This window comes from Leucopleurus acutus (genome assembly GCF_964270905.1).
Source record: "Leucopleurus acutus genome assembly, chromosome: 13".
Lineage (NCBI taxonomy): Eukaryota > Metazoa > Chordata > Mammalia > Artiodactyla > Delphinidae > Leucopleurus > Leucopleurus acutus.
This window is the reverse complement of record NC_139155.1, coordinates 47,695,281-47,719,411: the sequence shown is the minus strand read 5'-3', so window position 1 is coordinate 47,719,411 and position 24,131 is coordinate 47,695,281. Positions and strand designations below refer to the sequence as shown.

Here is a 24,131-nt window from a genome sequence, read left to right as displayed (position 1 = left end):
AGTCAGCCCTGTAAGGTAAATGAGTGATGATGGCTAGGTGGAGAGCATGAACAAGAGAGATCTCTGGCCTCATCTGAAGGGGCTGACCTTGATTCTGCATGTTTTCAGGCAGACAGGTAGGACGCAGGGTAACAGAAATTCCCTATCACTGACCAAAGAGTCCCAATTTAAAATGTTGCCAACTAATCCAAATATTAAATAAAATGCATTGTAGGTCAAACCAAACGTATCTGTGGCCAGATCTGGCCTGTAGGTGGCTAGTGTGGTCTTAGCTTTGGAGCCAGAGAGACCTTGGTGGGAAGCTGGCTCTGGAGCTAGTCATTAAACCTCTCTGATCCTCAGTTTTCTTATTTATAGAATGATGGGTGGAATAATATGTAACTTCCATATTTTGGGGAATGTATGAAACATACTGTTCATGTCAAGTGAATGTATGTATTTTTCCAGTGTCTGCTACCCAGTAGGTGCTCAGTAAATGGCTCTTATATTGACCAGAATTATGGATTTTTTCAACATTTCCTCTGAAAACTTCATAAACAAATATGTCACCTTAGAAATGTATCAATACAAGATTGCTGTGTCCACAGCTATCCTTTAGGTTAAGGTGTGACTGTTAGTATAGAAAAGGCATGTGGCTTGGGTTCACTTCCCCCAGTTGCCCTGCTCTGGAACCTCCTCTTTAGATCCACTGGGCCTATAGATGCCTGAAAGTCATAGGCAGAAATATACACATTATACACTAAGAGAAACAGTAGAGGAACCTTGACACAACATCACAAAAACATTTATTAAAGGAACTCTTTCCATGCAATGCTTTGCTAGAAACTGTGCAAAGTGAAATAAACAACACTCTTGGAAGACCTAAGACACATTCCAATGACAACAGAGATTTTGTATGCATATAAAGAGGGATATAGCAAATGAACAAATAAATTAATGAAGAAAAAAAAAAAGTAAGGGAAGGAATGCCTGCATTCATTGGCAGGAGAAGAAGAATCGGATGCATGTCGTATCAGGAGGAGATCATTCTGCCTTTTTCCATTGATAAGAGCGCTCATGAAGAAATAAGGTTTGAAAATTGGCTAGTCTAAAAAGATTCCTTGGTGAGTTAACATGAAATGAATGTCCAGAGAGAAAGTATTTCAATAGAAGAGGCTTAGAGCAGAGGCTTAGAGATGAGAAAAAAATGATCGCTTAAGTGGATTTGAAGAAATTCACCTGGAAGAATAAGATCCTGATGAAAAACCAAGACGGGAGGGACTCGGCAATCCTGAGAATTAAATGATGCAGGGCAGTACTCTTTTGTTGGACTCAGAGCTGGCCTTCCTCAGGTAGAGCGTCCGCAGGCCTAGGAAAAGTCTGCCGCCTTCTAGCTGAGCACTTATTTAATCTGACTTTTTCATGGTGGTTTTCAGTTGGTTTAAGTCAAGCTGCTCCTCTATTCTTTTCTACAGTCTTCCTGAGTTAGTTTAGGGTTATCTAACTACTAAACTAGTACTGGGGATGGGAACTCAGGAAAAAGATATGAGCACAGTTGCTTAGTTTCTAACAGTAGTCATGGAGCTTTCCCTTCGGCTGACTTGCTGAGTCATGAGCATCTACAATGGCCATCAAGTGGTGATGTGTGGAAAACAGGCCAAACTCCCTTCCTCTTGAACTATATCCCCAGTGACCTTGCCCACTGCTGTATCTGTCTGGACTTTCTTGTCAAAATGACATTGTGTTTCTGTTAGACTAAATTTGTTCCAAGGACATTTTTTTCTCTTTTTGAAAACTTTGTGTCTCATGATCAACTAGGAAAACAAAAAAAGGAGGAGGGAGAGGAAGTGTAATTTTTTATCAAATCTTTGAATTTGTCAATTTAACTCAACAGGAATAAAGAAATAAGCTGATTTGAAATGTCAAAAAAGTTTTCAGCTGCCAATATATATTTCTTTCCTTTGGTTGTTCTGAATATAGGTAAGAGAAACCAAAAGTAAGTAGTTAAGTTTATACTATTCTAAGAAGAGTGTTTGAGGCTTTCCTGGTGGTTCGGTGGTTAAGAATCAGCCTGCCAGTGCAGGGGACACGGGTTCGAACCCTGGTCCGGGAAGATCCCACATGCCGCGGAGCAACTAAGCCCGTGCACTACAACTACTGAGCCCACATGCCACAACTACTGAAGCCTGAGTGCCTAGAGCCCGTGCTCCACGGCAAGAGAAGCCATGACAATGAGAAGCCTATGCACTGCAATGAAGAGTAACCCCTGCTCGCCACAACTAAAGAAAGCCCGCGCACAGCAACGAAGACCCAACACAGCCAAAAATAAAAACAAATAAACAAATTAATTTTTTTTAAAAAAAGAGAAGAGTGTTTGGTAGTGGTATTTGCTGCTTGGGTTCATTCTGCCTCCCCACCTAATTACCAGCTATGCCTCTTTAGCTGGTAATTTAACTAAAGCACACCCTGCTTTAGTTTCCTTTATTATACGTGGGAAATGGGGGTGCATATAGCAACACCTAACTTAGATTCACTATGGAGATTAAATAAATTAATGCATGAAAAGCACTTAAGTACTGAATAGCTGTTAGCTATGATTATGAATATTACTATAATGATTATGATTAAGATTGAGACGGTGTGACCCTAATGGTAGAACTAAATTATGTTAGCCCTGGTCTAAGGTCCTCAGGTGGTTGAGCTACTATGAAACACCTTGGTCAACCATTCTTCAAATATCAGGACACACGGGGGATGTCAGCCAGGGGCAAAGTTTCTGCTTCACCGTATTCCACAAAGGCCTAGAGTTTTAAAGGCGCCCCAAGGGGCCAAATGAGAATTCAGAGTAGGGAGATGTTTATTGCAGCCCCAGTTTACTAATTCCAACTTATACTAATTCAGCAAGTGATGTTTTCAAAGAGAGCTTTAATATTCAAAAATTCTCTGTATCTGCTTATATATTCCCTTCAGCTAAGCACTAATATACAGTGTTTAGGAGATAACACCTTTTTGAAGAGTAATTATTCATGAAAAAAGTGTAATTAACAGGCTTTTTTCCTCTTTGTCATTATAAATGGTGTCCAAGTAGTTCTTGAATTGCTAGATAATATTTACAGACCTTGAAGTTAGAGAATTTAGCAAGTGGCCCCATGTTCCCATGGACAATGGATATTTCCAAATACATGTGAGAATCAGAAAGTTGGGTGTCCCGTGCAAAAATGTCTCCGTTGAAGTTTACGGCAGTTTCTGGACGCAATCACATCAATAATGCATATCCATGGGTAGTTTACCAGGTTAAGTAACTGTGGTTTTGGGCTTAATTGCCAACTTGTTACCCTAATAGTAATTCCAGACAGGAGAATAACAGAGTGAAGGGGCCTGTGCTACTGCTGTCTATAAAAATAAATAAGATCCTTAGGGTTTAATTAGAGGACTAACAATTACACCTAAAGCATGCTAATGTTAAAATGGGAACACTGGACATCTGGAAGATGAGTCCAGATTTGGTCACTTGCCTTTAGGAAACTAAATCCAGGAAATGGTGAGTGTCCAATGGAACAGTAATGCTCACACTTGGCATTTACACTCAGGCAAAAGTGACAAAGGCGAACGTGAGCTTGTCTAAGAAATAGAGTAATTCAGGGGAGATAAATGGGAAATGTATTTAAAATCCCAAGGAATCCAGGATGATGATGGCTTCTTTGGTCCTAATGTGAAAAGACATCATTTAAAAGGGAGAGCAGGTACATTAAAAATGTTCTTCCTACCTAAAAACACACATGGCCCCTGGAAATCAACCACACAGGATGCCAGCTGGCATGAGAGTCCACTGAGGAAAAGAATGACGGAAGGGCTAACTATGGTTACATAGGGTCTGAGGAAAGGGTCGGGAAAGGAGTTTTTACAGTGTAAGATATAGAACGGCTTTGATAGAGAGCACTGTGTATCGCTGACTTCCTCTCACCCTTCTTCTCTACCACCGATGCCAAACAATCATATATACACATATATATGATTGTTTATATATATATATACTCCATCCTCTTAAGTGCATTAGAAATGTTAATAAGAGAGGACGCTCATTTCCATTTTTTCCCCCAAAGTTATGAAAAGAAAGGTTTTTTGTTTGTTCTTTATATGGTTTTAGGAATAGCTTTGATAAAACTTCCCCTATCCTTTAGAGCAGATCCCATCTAAAACTAGTTTTGTGTAGTTTAGGAATAAAACGGCAGGCTGCTGGGCATATTTTCTATTCTTTCTCTCTCTTTCTCCATAAAAAGATAAGTTCAATGTCTCTAACTGACTAGGAATCCACTCTACACGGTATAGCAAAATTTAAATTATACAATTTAGATTACTCTAGAGTGAAACTACTTAAAAACGGAGAGCACAGCTTAAGTGTATGGTTTAGAGGCAAGAGTGAATAGAGTGGAAAAGTAGTAAAAGTTTGGTTTAGAAGGTTTAATACTTCTGATCTGGCGGCCTGCTGCAGTTCCCCTCTCCTCGGGAGACAGATGGGATGCGGCAGGTGGGTGTAAAGAATGAAGCGATTCATGAAAGCTCAGTCATGAAATGGGAAGTCGAAATGAAATAAGCACAGTTGTAACTGTCTTGGTCTATTAATATTCATATATTAATACCTACTTTTCTTTGAGAGGTATTACTGAATATTTACCGACAAGAAAAAATGATAGGACTTCCCTGGTGGCACAGTGGTTGAGAATCCAACTGCCAATGCAGGGGACACGGGTTTGATCCCTGGTCCGGGACGATCCCACATGCCGTGGAGCAACTAAGCCCGTGTGCCACAGCTACTGAGCCCACACACTCTAGTGCCTGCATGCCACAACTACTGAGCCCACGTGCTGCAACTACTGAAGCCCATGCGCCTAGAGCCCGTGCTCCGCAACAAGAGAAGCCACTGCAATAAGAAGCCCGCTCACCGCAACGAAGAGTAGGCCCCACTCGCCACAACTAGAGAAAGCCCACACGCAGCAACGAAGACCCAACACAGCCAAAAAAACAAAACTAAACTAAACAAAACACAAAAAACCGTTTGAGAAGAGGAACATATTCAAGAAATGTGTTTAAACAGGGTTTGAATGTGTGGTTTGCTTAACTCAGAGTAACCGTTGAACAATTAAAATAGATTTCCCATCCAGACGCGTCTACAGATTTAGAGCTCCTTGGAAAAAATTTCCAAAATGCATTACAACTTTCCATAGGGGTGACACATGGTCCTATTTTCTAAAGACTTTGATTGACTGCTTGAATACAATAGTATTTGATTCTGTTAGTATAGAATATTTTAAACTTGAAAAGAAAATACCTTATTTTGTTTATGCATAAGCCTATTAAAAAAAGTTTCTAGGGGCTCTATGTTTATTCTCTAGAACATAACCTACCTTTGAAGTGGTTTATTAGTTTTTAAAAAGTCATTCTCAAGCTGAATAATTAGACAAAAGCTATTCTTAGAGTACATTCCACATATAAAGCTATGCACATGGTGCTTTGATTCAAATAATATTCTTATAAAACTTTGTTATTATTTGAGGTCTATATTCAGAGTGGCAACTTTTGTTTTTGATGATTATTCCATCCTGAAACAATTTCCCCCCTGCCCAATTAAACCAGAATGAGGAGCACATTTATATCTGATGAGGCTTAAATTTCGCAGTCGCCTGCTTCAAAAGTGAAGACCTTTAGTGGTTACGTTCATTTTGTCTCTGCAAAAAGGGCTCAAAAGGAAACAGAATCAATTCCCTTAGGTTTTTTCTGGAAGAGGAAGGTTACTTTTGTTGCTTTGATCTTCGCATGCTGTGCATTTTTTATTGGCTGTTGAATAAAAAAAGCCATAGCTTCATCTGGTTTTTCTGCTATATTCTTATATTGTAAATCACATAATGCCTTCCAATCTAAAGTAAAATGTTCAGGTCCAAAACACCATTTCAAAATTGATTTATCATTACAGTTGATGGAAAGCTTTCCAGGGCTGTAAGAAGACTAGGCAACATTTGATTCATATGCCACAGACTGCTAAAAATACCTCCATGCACTTTAGACAACAGATCCCAGGATGGAGACATACGCTCATGCCATTTTAGATCGCTTTTCCTGCCCTTGCAAAAGGCAGTTGTACCTAATGTAGCAGCTGGCTAGGTTATTGCTTCTATAATATAATCCATAATGCAAAAGCAGCTCTTTTCCAAACATTTTAGAGCAACTGAAGTTGTTTACATGTCTCTGTGGTAATTTTCCTATAACTTTGTGCCAATTGGTTTCATACTCTTTGGTAAAAAACCTTCATTAAACCAAGACAACTGCACTTAGTTAAATTTTTCTCATAGTGAGAATTATAGGAAAATTACAGCTAGCTGATTTGAGGCCATCATCATGAAGTACATCCAGGGTTTTAGAAAATGAATGCACACTACAAAAATGGAGTTGTATAATTAAACATCAAATAATCCAAGTAATAAAAGTCATAGATTAATTGTCTCTCAGTTCTAGTCAGATCCTTTAAATACTGTCTCACCACCTGAGCATTGGTTCTTTTATCAGAAGAGTGCCTATCCTTAAAGTTGGGAAATTTCAGCCTTTTTGGAGCCCCAATCAGCTGTAAAAAGTAATTGGCATCTTCTTCCAAAGTTTCAAATTTTCCTACAAAATCATAGTGGATCAAACATGGATAGCAGAGTTTGCTAATCTTTTCCCAGTGAATGTCCATTCCTACTGGACGGTGGGAATCCAGCAAATAGTGGATGAACTCTTTGAATTTGACGCCAGATCCATTATTTAATTCTTCTTCACAGGCATTTGGCCGATATTTCTTTATAATTGCCTTTCCAAATACCGGATGGTAATAACTATTGGGGTGTTCAAATTTGTCCCTAAATGCAGACACTAACCTTTCCATGGGATCACGAACAAACACAGCTTTGGTGTAGGTATTTAAACGAGCATAAATCCCTTTTAGGTCAAAGCTGTCGAGCTTTTTCAAATGCTTCCCGTAGTGAACAGCATCGTGGGAGATGTTGTACGCGGAGGGGGCCAATCCGTTGAGTACCATCAGAATTCTCTTCCAGTTGGAACAGCCAGCCTTTGGTACTTCGCAGTATAAAATTTTGTGTTTATCTTCTACATAGATCCTGGAGACCATGTGAAAAAGATGGGATTGAGGACGACTCACCCCACCGTACTTCTTGCAGAATTCCTGAAGGAAAGACCTGCGTTTTTCTTGAGTTGCATCAATTCTCCTCCATTTGCTATCTGTGACTAAGCTTTTGTTTAAAGGGCGAATGTCCACCGGCCAATTCATTTCGCTGAACTTCCTGAAAAGGGTCTTAGTCCCTTGATGTTTTTCAATCAACTGAATTGTTGGTGACCCTGTGATCCTACTCAAAACTTGAGCCTCTCCTTGGGAGTGGTTGTTCTCTGTGAAGACCCTGATTGGCCTCTCAGAGTTGAGTAGATTTTCCTCTTTATTCTTGGGATCCTCGGACATGTGGGACTTGGGGTTCTGTTAAAATAGAGAAGGGGAAATGTTGAAAGCACATTCACAAATGTGGGTATCTGATAAGGAACTTAAAATATTTATTTTAAAATGCTATCAAGGGGCACACATTTCGTGTAAGCTGCCAGACAATTTAGCAAAGCATGTGGAATATACATTTTGTAATAAGCTTCTTCATAGAAAACGGAACGATGAAAGTGGTATCCATGCATCACTTTGAACCAAAGCTTCACATTTTATAGTATATATATTTGGACTACTATGATATTCACTTAATGTCCATGTGCTGCATTACATTAATACTCTCATACTAAACTATCTGAATATTATTGGGATAAAACTACTAGTTATTGATTTGAATCTATGATCACAGTAAGTTTGTTATTGTTTTTGTACTGTGCATCTGTGGGTATCAATTATATAATCTTACAAAACGCAAAAGAAAAAAGGTATACACAAGAAAGAAAGGAAAAAGGCCCTGAATTTTCTATCTAAGCTCTGCCTGTAATGCAATAAAATATAACTCTATCATTTTGTAGGTCAACAATTCTTGAGCTATTAAGGAGTGTGTTACCTTCAAGCATTGATTTAATGCATCTGAATGTAGATACAAAATGTAGCTGTATTTGGATTGAAATTTTTGTTGTTTTGAGGGACATTCTGTAATGCGCAGAACAGTTCAAAGTAATAAATTACAACTTAAAATTGTAGCAAGGCCAATTATAAAATTCTGGTGACCACTTCAGTTTTCCAAGCACTTGCCAAAAGTGATATATATTATTTTCCCTTGGAAAATGTTTTATTTTTCTAAATTCATTTATCACAATAATTTCATAACTATAATCATGTTATCATACAATTTCATTCATGTATGAGCCCTTCCCTCTTTCCCAAGTGAAGAAAGACTAGGGAAACCGAAAGTCTACTTGGTGTCCTGCTGCATAAAATTGTATCAAAAGTGGAATGAGAATTTACTTCTCTTGTCAGTGGGATGAATCAACCCATTTACTGTCTGCTCTTCATCTGACTATATCCTTCCTACAACTCTCGGAAGTGACTGGATAAAGGAAGACATGGGAGATGGGGTTTACAAGGTGGCATCCTCTGATAGTGACAAAACTTGTAAGAACCTTGACTTTTACTCTGGATAAACTACAGAGGCTTTGGAGTGTTCTGAGCAGTGAAGTAATAGGATCTCACTTAGACTAGAAAGAGATGGTTGAGAAGACTGGACTGAGGCTATACATGTAGAGTTGTCAGCATGGTATTGGAAAAATGAATGAATAAATGATGTGCTGGGGGAGTAAAGCATAGGGCCACCAGCCTAGGTGTGGAGGAAGTGCTGGGGAACGTTTCCTAGAGGAGATGTGTATATATAGAGACACAGAGGTAGATAGCTATAGATATAGACCTATTTACTATTATGTTCTCAGGGTCAAGAACGGTCTGTAGTCTCTAGTTGTTGCTCTCAATTATTTGTTACATGAAGGAATGAATGTATCAGTCAAATTAGGTCTTCAAGGATGATTAGGAATTTTCTAGCAAATTGAGCAAAAGAGCAGAGGAACGAAGCACTGTGGAAGGAACCACCTCCAGGCATCACAGTCCTTCCACTAGCTGAGCTTTAAGGAGAGATGCTTCTTTCTAGTGGAAGAATATTGACTACGTAACCCCTGATCACCATACAACAACTTGCGTAGCCCCATAAAACAGCCATCAAGCTCCTCCACGCCACTGAGCCAACTACTTGGGGTTTCCACTCTAAAAGCATCTGTCTGCGGTCTTCTCAGAGACTGCCAGGGTGACTTGAAAGCCTTGAATCCCTCTTTACCCCTGACCAACAACTTGTAGTCTGTAAAACTTTCACATATAATGTAAAATTTGACTTGAGGTTCGAAAGATCATGGGGTTATTGGTAGACAGCATGGGAAGTGCTTAGCACAGCCCTGAAATCAAACTGCCACTACCCTTCTGCTGCTACTTCTTCAACAACTCCAACTATAGATAATAATTGCTATTATGGTTTTAATAGCAGTCTTCGTCATAATAGTATTCTATCCCAGCGACCTAGTGAATTTCAAGGTTCGCTGGTTGTCCATTATTATCCAGAATGTTATTTGCGTGTCTCTGCACATGCCCCAGTTAATTCTCTCCCTGCCCCATTAACAAAAAGGAAAACGAAATCAGCCTTCCGCTGTGCTCTCTGGATCTTCAGCTTGTGGTCATCAAATTCCTCTTTAATCCCCGGAGACTTCTGGAATGTTTGTTTTCCATGACTTTTTCTAATGAAACCTGGATGGCCCCCAAACCTCTGCTTCCCTTGCACTTTTTCAAGTAGATGAAACTTCAATTCTTCGGGCAGCTTGTCCCTCAGGCCAGAAGATAGGGAGCTATTTACTTGTCCTTCCCTGTGGCTTCCAGGACACCCCCCCAGCAAAACCCTCCTGCTTCTGTGAAGCACATGTGTCCTGCTCAACCTCCCTTTTCCTCTCCCCATGCTGTCATCTGCTTTTCTCACTGACCTTTCATCTTCATGCACTGAAGAGTTTAGCTCTCAGCTCAGACTCTGCTTCTTCATCTCCACTATTGTCATCACGTGTAGTGACTCCGACACCCAATAAACTCTCTGCTCTCTTGACCACCTTGCCTTTCGTAGAAGTCTCTCACATTTCACATGGACCTTGCCACTGACAGAGGCTGCGCCCCCTCCATCATCTCTCTGACCCTCATTGTCTAACCTTCCAGTACATCATTGCTTCCAGTTTTGCAATTCTATGACCACTTGTCACTATGTTATTCAAGCTCTTAGCAGCCAGCATGCCTGGTAGCGCTCAGAAGTCACCTCTGTAGGGACTTGTTCCCTGTCTACTTTGTCTAAATTATGTTCCCCTCTGAGATTTTCTCTCACTGAACCTGCTTATTTTGCTCATAGCATTTATCACAATATGAAATGATTGTTTTACTTCTAAGTTGTCTATTTTCACCCCATCCACATCTCTTGCACTAGAGTATGACTGCAGAAGTCTAATCTTTCTTGTTCTTTGTTGGATCTCTGGTACCTAGCACGTTGCCTGACACATAGAAGATGTCCAATAAATAATTGAGTGAATGTGATTACAATTTAATGATGGGCCTCTAAGCAGTTGTTTTATGACCTTGTCGAAGAAAAACAGTGCTAATCAGAAGATCAAGGTTAACTTAGATAAATAATTGACCGATTCTTTTAAGGTGCCGAAAATCTGTATTCAAACAAATCTTTGGCAGAAGAGAAGACAAATAAAACAGGCACAGGTAGAACTGCTCATGCTACAGTAGGCATGTAGGTGGGAGCCTTACCTGCCTGTGAAGTCAGATTGGTTCAAAGTCACTCAGTGCGGCCTGGTAACTCCTGGAGGCTTGCCAGCTATCTGGACTCCTAGACATCACTGTGGACACCCCAAAAAGAATCTGGGGATGGGGTCCTGACTCTAATTTAGACAAGCTCTCCAGGTACTCCACAGGCAATAATGGCATTTGGGGTCCACTGAACCGGAGCATAGCAAAGGAAAGTAAAAAGTAAGAGTTCATCTCATACCATCCAGGAGAGAAAGGCTCCAAATATGGTGGACATGAATATTTCAGTAAGCAGAGACAAATGCTCTATTGTAGGCAGGGTGTCACATCAGGCCTCACACGGACCAGATGAAACACCCTTCACCTTCACCCACTTCCCTTTGCTGGAGGTCCCTGTTCCCCAAGCTACTTTCCAGTCACTGGTTTGACTGGGGAGATCACTACACAAGGGAAAAATTCATTGCTCATAAATTTGACTTCAGTCTCTTCATTTAACTTGTTTAAGGCACACGGGGCTTCAGCACAGGTGAGAACCCAGTCCCAGGAAGCAGCATACACTCAAGGACCTGTTTCCTCGCCATCCACTACTTGAGCGACTTGAGCCCTGAGACAGCCATGCCAACTGTGAGAGCAGCAGTGACGCTGGCAGGATACACTCCATTTGTCTTATTTGGTTAAGCATCTTCCAGTCCCAGATCAGATTCGCCTGTGTCAGCACCTCTGAGTGACACACACACCCCTCTGGCTTACGTCGCCTGCAATATTTGACAACACGGCTTGACTCAGGGCTGCCTCTTCAGTGTCTGCCCAACCCTCTCCGTGTAGAGCAGAAGACTCACTCTTTGGTGCTACCATGGGCCTGCGCTAGGATGGGAGGGTGGCCTGGGGCACCAGATTGTGCCCTGGGGAACCTGGGGTCATGCTGAGAGGGATTTCTTTCCAGGATTTCCGGCTGAGAAAGAATGCAAAGGAAGAATGTATGACATAAACTCCCAGCAAAGCAAGACAGAGCGGCAGGGAGGAGTAGAGTGGGGGGGGGGCAGGTCAGAGGGGGTCAGAGGGAATAGATGACTGACAAAACAAAGGGATGATCCAGCATATATTTGCAAAGTCTTATCTCTTCATGCATTAAGATACATTTTATCACTTTCATTTTAAGAATATTATTTTATCAATGATAAATTTTGAAGTTTTTTGAGGGTTTCCAAGATAGATAGTTTCTCCTGAAGATGACAGTTTGTTTCAAGATGTCGTTGAAATGGCTACTGAGAAGTAACAGTGGCCACAGCCAACTCCTTTTGGTCTCCCTTTCTTCTCAAGGCCAGGTATGAGTGCCACTGGTCCTGATCCCTTAGCCTGAGGCTGGGAGCCTTCAGGGTCTGTACAACCTCATTTCCCAGAGCTGGTACAGAATGAGCCCATGCTGGACATGGGAAGATCACAGAGGGCTGCCTGCCCCCTGCAGCCCAGCCTCAGTAAGTGCAACTGTGCGAATGGAGAAGTGGGGTAAGAAGGGGGGAGGGAGGAACCAGGGACAGTCCAATCCTTCCTGTTCTTTTCTTTAGGCAGAGCTCCAGTCCCAGGAAGCAGCATTTACCTGGGGAACTGTTTCTTCCCCACCCATTACTTACCGGTCCAAGGTTACTTGAGCCCTGGGAACGCAACGCCAACTGGGAGAGTGGTAGTGACAATGGCAGGGCTCGTGTTGACCGACCACAATTCTCTTATATCGAGACACTGATGGACAGGATCCTGCCTAATCTATTCACAGAGACACAGCTATCATCAAGCAAGCAGGCAAGCATAATTCTCTAAAGGTCCTGCAGACACTGCGTCATCAACCCCCTTTCCTCACTATGATTCTATAATCTGTTTCTTGTAAGGAGCAAACATATCTTGACGTACCTTGCTCAGAAATACAATCACAGTCTATTAACTCCATCTACTCCCCACACAAGAGAAAACTGCCCACAGTAGGGTGAAGGACGTCTCAGGCTTCACACAGGGGATTTTCTTAGGGTCGCGCATAACTGCAGCCACTAGCAACTAGACTACAGCCTATACTGTAACAAGATGAAAGTGCGTGAATTTGAGGCACTACGCGCTTGTGGAAACCAAAGAAAAGGTGCGCACTTCTGGATCAGTTCTCTGACCAATGGGAAGACTCTTGCCTCACCTGCAACTCATGGCCTATATATTGAGATTCCCAGGTCCAGAGCACGCTCCCTCCTGGGCAGGGAAGGATGTATTTATACCATTTGGCTGGGAGGGTTGGTTTTCATGTCTTGGCCCCTGTCAGGGCTCCGGCCTCCTTTAGTTAAAGCACAGCTGTTGGACCAAGGCCATAGGGAGAGGATGAGTGGTGAGGGTGCGTTTGGGATGAACAGCGACAGAGCGCTTCACGTGTGCCAGGCGCTGCTTCAACGAGTTAATCCTCACCCCACCTCTGTCAGGTGGTTACGATCACGTTTCCATTAAACTTACTTAGTGTCTTACGACTGGCAACTCCTAGAGCTGGGATTAAAATTCAGGCTTGTCTGGCTCCAAACCTTGTGTTTCTTACCATATGGCACATGTTCACTCTACAGGGCTCTCAGTGCCATCACATCTGTAATCTGTTTCCTCGCCCTTTGGTCCGCGTGAACACTATCCTTTGTACCGAGCTACACCGAGATGGCCACATGTGCTGCAGTCAGCTCTAGAGTGTGCAGTGGACATTGCCAAACCTTTGGCTGCTTCTCTTCTGCAATTTAAACTACATATGCTGGGTACCAAGAACAGATGCTCTATTGGACAGTCCCAAATAATCAGCATGGCCGAGGGGGTACTGGGCTCTTGTTTCTAGAAAACCATGATTTGAGCCAGTGCTGCCTGGACTTTGGGTTTCCTGTGATGCTGCATAAACCACACAGAAATTGTGATCATCAGCTCAGCTTTTATGCCTCAGAACAAAGCTTATTTTCATGGTGTCTTTATTTCCTCTCCTGCTTCCACACTCCTGTTAGAAACATCTATCCAGACTTGGTGGTTATGGAGTGATGCTGTCTTCACTCCATCCCCGGTGGCCTTTTCAAGAGAACTTATTTTATATCTTGGTATTTCAGTGGCTGCAAATCTGGGAAAACACATAATTTGTGGGTACTTTTGAGATGTGTGTCTGGATCAGGCATGAAAGGAGGGAAGTTGAAGGTATCTTTCAATCCCTGATGAACTCCCAGTGACCAGTGCATCTGGTCCCCATGGCTTTTTATCAGCAAGACACTAGCTCTATGACTCCGTCTCCATGGGGATTTATAGGCTGTGTTTCTTGCTGTGAGTAATAGGACCCCTGAGTGCTGTGTCGCAAGCATCTTCTACTGCCCCAGATTCATCAGCAGGACCGCGTCTCCTCAGGACCCTCATATAGAACTAATTTTCAGCACAGTCTAGTTTCCATGTTCTAGGTTAGTACCTTATCAGATGGTTGGCCCAAAAGACAGAAACCAGAAAGTTTTGTGTATTGCATCCTGGTTAATTTCTCTGGGGTCCTATCACCTTCCAGATGGTTGTCTCCAAGGTAACTGGTATCATCCTGCTCTACTGATCTCATCTCTTACCTCCATCCAGTCAGTTTCCTGTTGGGTGTCTTCTTCAAGGTATTTCCAGCCCCCAGCCCCGCATGGTTACAGAACGAGGAAGACAATCGTGGTGGTCTACAGGTGCTCAGACCAATTTGCAAAAGAACCCCTGAGTGCCAAGGTAGGTTGTGAGACACACATTTCACACCTATTTCAGCCCAACAACTTGTGAAATGGGAAGGAGACCAGACTTAGTAAATTTTTACTCTTATTCATGCTTTACTTGCAACTTTCAACTGACCTTAACTTAGTACTTTCTACCAAATCAACCTCACTCACTGGAATAAGATATCTAACCAATCAGCTTGGGGTAGTTGACTCAGCCTCCCATGTATAAAAGAGAGATAATGATGCCGACTTTATGGAGTTGTGAAAAATGAATGGAACAAATACACAATGCCTGCCATGTAGCATATACTCATTAAGTGTGGCTTTGAACCACAACTTTTACATTTCTGCCAAGAGTATCACCTTCCTGCAGTAACCCTGGGGACCTTGCATTAATCTTTGCCTCAGATTGTTAATTCGCTTCTCATACTCAGACACCAAACTCTATTCATTTTTTCTCTAAACTGTTCATTCCCACTATCAATGTATCACTTAGACACATTTTTTTTCACACCCAGACTATTGTCATAGCCTGCTAGCAGGATCAAGCGAGGCATTCAGTTGATGGGTATTTATTCTGAGCATTTATTCTGAGCATCTAATATGTGCATTGGGGCCAGAGGGGCAAACGACTCTGACAAGGGTCCTGTTCTCATGGTACTTACATTCCTGTGGGTGAAGACAGATAATGAACAGATACATGAACAAAAATTTTGATGATGATACGTGTGATGCAAACACTAAAACACAGCGATGTGGCAGAGCATGAGTGGCAGGTGGAGAGTGGGAAGACCCCGTGAACCAGGTGTCTAGGGAAGATCTATTTGGGAGAAGCTAGTTGAGCAGAGATCTGAATGACAAGGAGAAACCCCAGTTCTGGGAGCAGAGTGTTGCAGGCTGGGGCAATGAGGGCAAAGGGCCCTCAAAGGGGAATGAGCCTGGTCAAGCGGAGGGACAGAGGGCAGATGGTTGTTGTGTCAGTGCAAAGGACCTGGGGACTCAAGAAGAAATCAAAGAGAAGGGCAGGACCACATGCTGTAGGAATACCAGGCCACGGAGAATTTAAGATTTAGGATTTAGGTCATGGGAAAGATGCAGGGTTTTATCAGAGGTGTAATATGAGCCACTGGAAGTTTTATACGGTGGATAACATGATGTGAAGCACATTTTATAAAGCTCACTCTGCTGGCCAAGTGGAGAATGGACTGGGGGCCGTTAAGAGTGGAAACAGAGTAGCCCGGAGAGAGGCTGGTGGCTGGTATCAGTGGAGAAGCAGTAAAAAGGAAAAACACAGGGCATGTGTGGAAATTGCTTACTGACTGATGACAAACCTGCATCCCGAGCATTCGTTTTTTCAGGATTTCTCTTGCATGAAGAAGGGTGATTATCTGTCAATATTCATTGCACCATTGAGCCGATACGCAATGCATGAATCATCTCTGAGATAAGCAGATGAGGCTTTCTTGTAATCTTTCTATTTCGCTGAGATAATTTCACTTGCTTTGGAGTTTATGAGGCCATAAGTGGCTCCCATCTGTTGATGAACATATTTCTAAGAGTCATTTAGTCTCAAGTATGAAATACTTGAGGGGAAGTTAAATTGTAACTTTTATATTCTGTGTCATCTTAGTAACAGCACCAAAATTGGAAGCATGTGTTCAATTTTGGTCTTTCATTTTCAAAGCTTTAGGTCAGGCAAAGAATTAATTTCATTTGTTTACAAAGCAGATTATGCCTAATAAAATCTATTTTGTTTATGGTCACATTTTAGTCAATCCATTGCCTTAGAAAATGAGAGAAATCTGATTGGCTAATTAGTCAACATAGTAAATTACATTATTCCGCATCCACAGAACATTGGCCTAATTGAATTATCCAGTAATGGTATGACAGAAATATTTCCTTTTAATACATTTTGAGCAAAGGCACATACCAGTGATGAAACAGTGAATAATCTTGTTTATTCCACCCTTGTTTGATGATCGACCACAGAATATAACATAAGACTTCTATGGATAATAACTTTTTCCACATTAAGGAAAATGAAGCAAGGTAGCTTTCAGTGGGATCCTTACTGGTACTCTGAATTTTCACTACTTGTCTGTGCATCTTTTCCTTCCCAGAAATTTGTTCTCTGATAAGTGCTAAAAAACTGTACAAAAGCAAGTTTCAATAAAATTGGTTTTAATTTATGCATAATCAAAGAGATAGGTTTGATCACCTTCTTTCTCTAGTGAGAGGTAGAAAAACTCTCCAGGACACTTTCTTTCACTCTTGAAGTTCTGATGAGGACTGTTTCCTCAACCAAATTCAGATACACACAAAAGTCTACACACAGTATCAGGGATGCCCATGGGATCTGCCCTGAGGGGCCAAAACCATTAATATAGCACGGATTCTACAGAATTGGCCTTGTATTAATGACCACTACTTGTTATTTTTTTTCTTTCTTTTTTTTTTTTGCGGTACGCAGGCCTCTCACTGTTGTGGCCTCTCCCGTTGCGGAGCACAGGCTCCGGATGTGCAGGCTCAGCGGCCATGGCTCACGGGACCAGCCGCTCCGCGGCATGTGGGATCTTCCTGGACCGGGGCGCGAACCTGTGTCCCCTGCAGGCGGACTCTCAACCACTGCGCCACCAGGGAAGCCCAATACATGCTATCTTGATAGTTAAAATGTTTTTTAAAAAGGACCTACCACATCATAAATATCTGTATTCTAGACTCTCACAACCAATTGCTTCAGTGCTGGTGTTAAGATTGGAGTACTGGTTAGGGTGGTCATAAGTGGGATCATTTAATTAATAGAAGAACTTCCAGAACAAGTAGTAGGACAGCACAATAGCGAAGAGAAAGGATTTCACAATGAGATCCATCCACCTGGATTCAGATTCCAGCTCTGCCACTCATCATGTGTGTGCCTTTAAATAAGGATATTTAAAGCAGCAGGGAACAGTGGCTGCTGCTTACACGGTAGGGTTGGATTGCCTGCTTCCATCCTGGTGTGTGATCTGGGGCAAGGCATTTAACCTCACTAACGTTGACTCCCTTGATTTGTACCTGCCTCCCAAGGTTACGGCTGTGAGGTTTAAATGAGATAATTTTATGTAAAACTTATCATAATGCCTACACACAGAAAGTTTATTAAACAATAATAATGCTATTATTATTATTAATTTAGTGCTAAGCATGGCAGGACCTGAAAAATTACTAAATCTTTCAAGCTTGAGTTTCCACCTGTATAAAAAGGAGATTAAAATACGCATCCTCTTGGGGTTGCTGTGACAAATAAATGAGATGGCGCATTACATGACTAGCAAAACTCTTGGTCACGATTATTCAGAAGCATTCTGAGTGGGAATGATCTTGAGTGGGAATGCTTAAGTGAGAATTATCTGCATATTTGATTGCTAACAGCTCTCGCAGTGAGGCTAATAGACCATTATTTTCCTCTTGGTGTTCACGCTTTTAAAACACCCGAGGGCTGTCTTCTCCTCCCTCCCTTTGTCATGACAATATATTTCCAGAGACTACTGTCTATTGTCTTTTTCCATAGACATCCTTATACAACGTTTTAACTTTCTTGGCTTCTGAATAAAGAGGCGAGTGCCAGCCCTTTGACACTTAGACCTGAGTATCTTCTAGTTATGAAGCCTTCTGACCTTTAATAAAGCCCATCTTTTACAAATTCTTCTTTGTTAACCACCGTTAGTGCCACCACTTCTGGATCATTTCAGTCTTGCTCTCAAGCATTTGAAAAAGACTCATAAATTGGGTAGCTTTTTAAAAGCACAACTCCCATTCTAGAAGGTAATCTTAAAAGAGAATGAGAGGGACGGGATCTTTACCAGCTCTATTCATGCTGAACCTGCCGAGAGAAACTCTCTTTAGGTCAAAGTTGTCTCCTTGAGTGCATGGTCATTTTGATAAGAATAGTGCAAGGTAATGCAATCCCACTTTAAATTTAGAAGTTGTAAAGTTCACGCTACACTGAAAAGGCAGCAGTGAATGACATTTCCATGTTTACATTCGAGAAAAAAAAACCAGGTGCCAAGTCTTGACCCAAGCAAATGGTTCAGCGTTCTACAGGCAGTTATGGCATGTGGACATAAGGGTGAAATAAAGGTGTGGGTCCCCCTGCCCCTTGATTCTTTCATTCCCCAGCTGTGTGACCATTATTCGTAGAGACCACGTGCGGCCTTAGCTGTGTCTTCTGTTTCTGGTTTAGACTCCTCACTTGGGAGGGCAAAGGACAACACCTAGTTCCTGCCTTACAAGAGTCAATGGCACACCAGGTGTGAGCAGTCCAGGGTCCAAGGAGCAGTTCCTCTGGTTTCTAGGATAATAATTTAGTGAGTGGAAGAATGTACAATGGACCAGGAATGGGTTGGATGCCTATGATGTGCAAGGTCTAACAGTGAACACAGAAATGAGTCAAACATTACATCTTCCCTTTGGGACAATACTATCTAGTTACAAAATCACATAGGAATATCAATAATTAGAATATAGAGAATATATCAATATATCAATAATTAGAATATAGAGAAAATGCAAGGGTCTATAGCAAAGGGGCAGAAAAAATAATATAGGTGCACAGAAGAAGGAGAGATTACTCTTAGCTCTGTGATGAGGAAAGCTTCATGGAAGAGGTGATATTGGAGTGAGGTCTTGGAATATGAGTACATTTTGTACCTGCAGAGAAAGGTGTGAGTATGTTGGTAGAACAGTTTTAAATAGGACACAATAGTTTTACATAAAGGAGCAGAATGGGAAATAAGTCTAGGGAGGCGGGGTGCATGCTCTCCAATGGAGATCATAGGACTTTGGATTCTGTACTCACAGGTTTGAATTTTATCCTATAGACAAGAGGTGAGTGGGTTCCATCTTGGCTTCTTATTGGAATCACATGTTGAGTTTTTAAGTTGTAGATGTCTGGTCAGGATCATCCTCAACATTTACAGGGCCTAGAGCAAGAGGATGAATGGAAGCCCACACTCTGTATGTCTAAATATTCAGAAGTTTTAAAGTAAGCGATACACAGACCCCGTCCTTGTTTCCACCCGTGGTCTGCAGCCTGTCCCAAAGGACTGCTCTGGGCCTAGAAGCTAAAGAAGCCCTGTCACCTGAGGGCCACCCTGCCACAGAGGCCTGAGCGGCCCAATGGACCTTCAGGAGGAGGACAGGCCAGAAACTAGACACAGCTGGGGACTCCTGGGCAGTGGCTGGACCTGCCCCTGTCAAGGATGGGATGATTCAGTAAAGCTCACAGGATTCCTGGGAAGGGCAGGTTCCCTCACCTCATGCCTCACTTTTCTGACCTGGGCTTGCCAGGCAGCTCTAAGTACTGCCCAGAATTACACCTGCCCACTGCATCCATCTCCCAAGCAGAGGGAGGGTGGAAGTACTGTTGCTGAGGAACGCCGTCTGCCTACACATCCTCCAGCTATGCGGGATGGGGCATGGGGCGTGGCTATGTTGAAACTAAAGCTTTTCTTTCTCTGGTTTCAAAGGGCACAGGCTGGTCTTTTATCCCCCAGCCCAACCTCACCCCAAAGGACCAGAGTGTCCAATTCAGCTGCTCTATCCCTCTCCAACATTTTGTGTGTGCTCAATTGGTCATCAAACTTTAAAACATGAGGCTGGAGAGAAAAAAAAAGGGTTTGTCGGGCTTCCCTGGTGGCGCGAGAATCTGCGTGCCAATGCAGGGGACGCGGGTTCGAGCCCTGGTCTGGGAGGATCCCACGTGCCCCCGAGCAGCTAGGCCCGTGAGCCACAACTGCTGAGCCTGCGCGTCGGGAGCCTGTGATCCGCAGCAAGAGAGGCCGCGACAGTGAGAGGCCCGCGCACCGCGATGAAGAGTGGCCCCCGCTCGCCACAACTAGAGAAAGTCCTCGCACAGAAACGAAGACCCAACACAGCCAAAAATAAATGGATAAATAAATAAATAAATATTTTTTTAAAAAAAGTGTTTGTCTCTCTGTGCCTGTGATGCTCGAGGCCTTCGAAAGCACATGAGCCCTCTTGGCCTGGTCTAATAGTGAGGCCCTGTCTGAACCCAACCCCTGGCCCAGAATTTCTTGGGGGTGCATGTGACATGGGGGGGGGCGGGTCTCAGGATCTGTGCTAACAAGGCTCCAGGGTGATTATATGCACGTGCAGCATTAATAATCACTGCTAAAAATGGGGGAGGCATTTCTGTTTAGTTATTGTTCTTCAGCAGAGGTGCCAGGTGACTGGTATTTCAGAAAGTAAAGTGGAACAGAATCCAAGATGAATGGGATGGCGGTGAAGCAGTGGGAGAGCCGTATGGAGTCACCATAGAGAGCAAACGAGATGAGGGCCTGGGGGGAGCAGAGGCCAAGGGCTGGGCGGTGGCGGAGGAGCTGGATTGGACAGGGCTATGGAGAGCACATCGAGTGCTGGCTGGTTAGAGGGAGACATGGAGTGGTGGATGACTCTAAAGTTTCCAGCCTGGCATGAGATGAATTGTGTCCCCCACACAGATACATTGAAGTCCTCATTCCTGGTACCCGTGAGTGTGACCTTGTTTGGAAAGGGGTTCTTTGTAGATGTCATCAAGATGAGGTCATGGGGGTGGGCCCTAAGCCAATACGTCTGGTGTCCTTATTAGAAGAGAAGAGGCACGCAGGGAGGACAGCCACGCGATGACAGTGGCAGAGACTGAAGAGACGCAGCTACAAGCCGAGGGACCCCAGGGATTGCCGACGTCACCAGAAGCCAGCAAAGAGGCAAGGAAGGACCCGCCTCCATAGGTTTCAGGGAGAACTTGGCCCTGTCGACGCCTTGGTTTTGAACTTCTAGCCTCCGGAACCAAGAGACAACACATTAGTGTGTCTGAGAGCATCCAGTCGGTGAGAGTTTGTTGCAGCTGTCTCAGGAAACAGCTCCAGAAGCTGTAACAGCCGCCAATGGCGTTGGCTCTCTCTGAACCGGCCAATCAGCGAAGGCGAGCCTTTCTCATGACCAGCACCAGAACTGGGGACGTCCCCCCGCAACACGCACATCCCGCCCGCGAGAAACCGAGCCCCAGGTTCGGTATCCCTCTTCAGCAACTAGCTGTTTAAAAACAAACTATTAATTCGCTACGGGTTCCAGTGATCTACTATCCCGAAAGGCATAAACAGAAGGTATTCATTTACTACAGGTTTAAATTGCCTACCATGTAAGAAGGCAGTTTCCAAAACTGAAGTCAAAAGTTTTTACATTCAGTATTCCCATTCTCGTACTGACAATATGCTAATTTGATTTTGAAGGTATGTCTGGTAGTATTTTAAGGTATTATCTTTAATCTATCGTAGTCAAAATTATTCAGAAAAACCTACAGGAGACTTCGTCTCTACAAGGCACATTTTTCGAGAGGAAATCGTTGCAGCAATGAACTGCCAAAGGGACAGCTGAAAAAAATGGGTCATGCATTCATCTCATTCTGGGACGTGAGCTGCCTAGCGGTTCACTGCTCATTTTTGTCCTCTTCCCGTAAACAGACTGCGTTAACAGGTTACTTTAAAATAGCATACTAATCTCCCCAGTGAGTTACACAGGAAAGAATTCGGCGTGCGCTCCAGAGAACTCAAATAGTTGTTTGTTCTCAGAGCTCAGGTGTGGTAAAGTAGCTGTGGGCTAAAAATGCACGCTGGCTATCGGCCAGCAGGCTAGAACCCTCCCTCCGCTCCAGCTCTGATTTCTCACGTTGGCGTGCAACTCGTAGCTTGCTTCATGGAAGAAGAAAAAAGGACTTGATTTTCAATTTCAATTTAATTACACAATCTATAGTGCCCAGTGGGAAGGATTTCGGGGCAAGATGAACGCTCACCAGTGCTCTATTTTCCATGCCTTTCTGATAAAGAACACTATTGATTATCCAAAGTGAGTGTACAGAAAGGTTTTCCAAGAGCCAGATTCTTTGGGTGGCAGAAGGGGAGGGCAGATCAAGAGGTACAAACTTCCAGTGATAAAGCAAATAAGTCCTGGGGCTGTAATGGACAGCATGGTGACTATAGTCAATCTTAGCATATTGCATATTTGAAAGTTACTAAGAGAGTAAATCTTAAAGGTCCTCATCACGAGGAAAACAAATGTTTTGTAACTTTGGATGGTGACAGACGGTAACTAGACTTACTATGGAGATCATTTCACAGTGTACAGAAATATGGAATCATTATGTTGATTCTAATATAATGTTATATGTCAATTATACGTCAATTTAAAAAAGAAATTAAAAAGGAAGGGACTTCATCTTGTAGCTCTTTGGCAGACTTTAGATAAATTAGAAGTGTAAGATGCCTCATAGAGTTGTGTCCCCGGCACATTTTTGAGAGTGGGGAGTGCCTTCCTACATGGAAGAAGAAAAGATAGAAATTCTACTGTAGAATTAGAAATACAGCTGGCAGACACTGATTGAACAATACAACTATCTGTTCTGAGAATGACTATATAACTAATATACTTAAGACCCTTACCTCTTAAGCTAAAGTCCAAAGAATTTCGCTGTCTTACTGGGACTGGAAACCATTATGATTTTATCTGGCACCAGATCAATGTTTAAGATCATAAGTAAATATTTGGTGTTCTATTTTGGTGTCTACCTACTCTATTAGTTTAGCCAAGGGTAAAAAGAAGGAAAGTACAGGAAATGAAAATCTGCCCCAGAGAAGTGGTCTTTATTTCTTGACCAACTGCTTTACCTTGTTAAGTTAATAAAGAAAACAGTTCTCTAAGGAAAGGTATTCCCTCTGTGACTTAAATAAATAAAAATGGTAGCAATAAACATTACTGGTTAACTGTTGCTCAGCCTTACCAAGCTACTAGAGTATATACAAATAGTTGAAATACAATGTTAAACAGACCAAGTTCAAAAGGCAAGTAAACTCTTTGAAACGACTAATTGACTTCAACATTGCACAGGGGTGGCATTTTCAAGTATTAAGATGGCTGCTACAAAGAGTCAATACAGTGTTTACAATTCTATTCAAAAGAAAAATGGTACCCGATAAGCCTTAAATTTTGCCTACTGAATTTGCAATATAGTATATTAACCAAATGAATGAACCATTTCTTAAGCTTGATGAATTACAGGGCATCTGGCACAGATTAGGTAGAGCTAGAACTTACTTCGGTTGGAATGACAATGAGGACCAGAATTGGAATTTATTTTGAAGCCCATTAGGAGAAGATGTTGAAAAATGTACCCTTGACTGGTATACATGCAGACGCACCATTCTTCCCCTTGGCAAGGGTGAGTTATAATTTAGGCCAGAGGAGAACAACGACAACAAAAGACTTGGAGATTCTGGTCTATGAATGAAAGCTGTGCGTATTTTGCCATAGGCCAGTGTCTGCCTTCCCTGAGTCTAGTGACACAGGCAGCACTGGGAGAAACTGCAGCTCAGCTGGCCCGTGGGAAGAGGGTGGGATGGTGCAAGACAGGCCAGACTTGGTTTGGATGTGTGGCTACATGTCTCAAACCCCTTAAACCGTTGTACAGAATGACTCCATCTACTGGTAAATATAAAAAATTAATCAAAAAAGAATGGATAAGAAATAGTGAGGCAGGCAGGAAG

The 24,131-nt window shown here is 42.6% G+C and overlaps 1 protein-coding gene across 1 annotated transcript in view; it reads right to left on the bottom strand.

Moving 5' to 3' along the window:
• Positions 1-5,582: 5,582 nt before the first annotated feature.
• The window catches only part of CHST9 (carbohydrate sulfotransferase 9), a 235,427-nt gene continuing 216,878 nt past the window's right edge, over positions 5,583-24,131 (bottom strand). Inside the window, exon 4 of the mRNA XM_082852828.1 lies at positions 5,583-7,498. Coding sequence (XP_082708954.1) covers positions 6,410-7,498 — 1,089 coding nt within the window. The 3' untranslated portion in view covers positions 5,583-6,409. The remainder of the gene's footprint in view (positions 7,499-24,131) is intronic.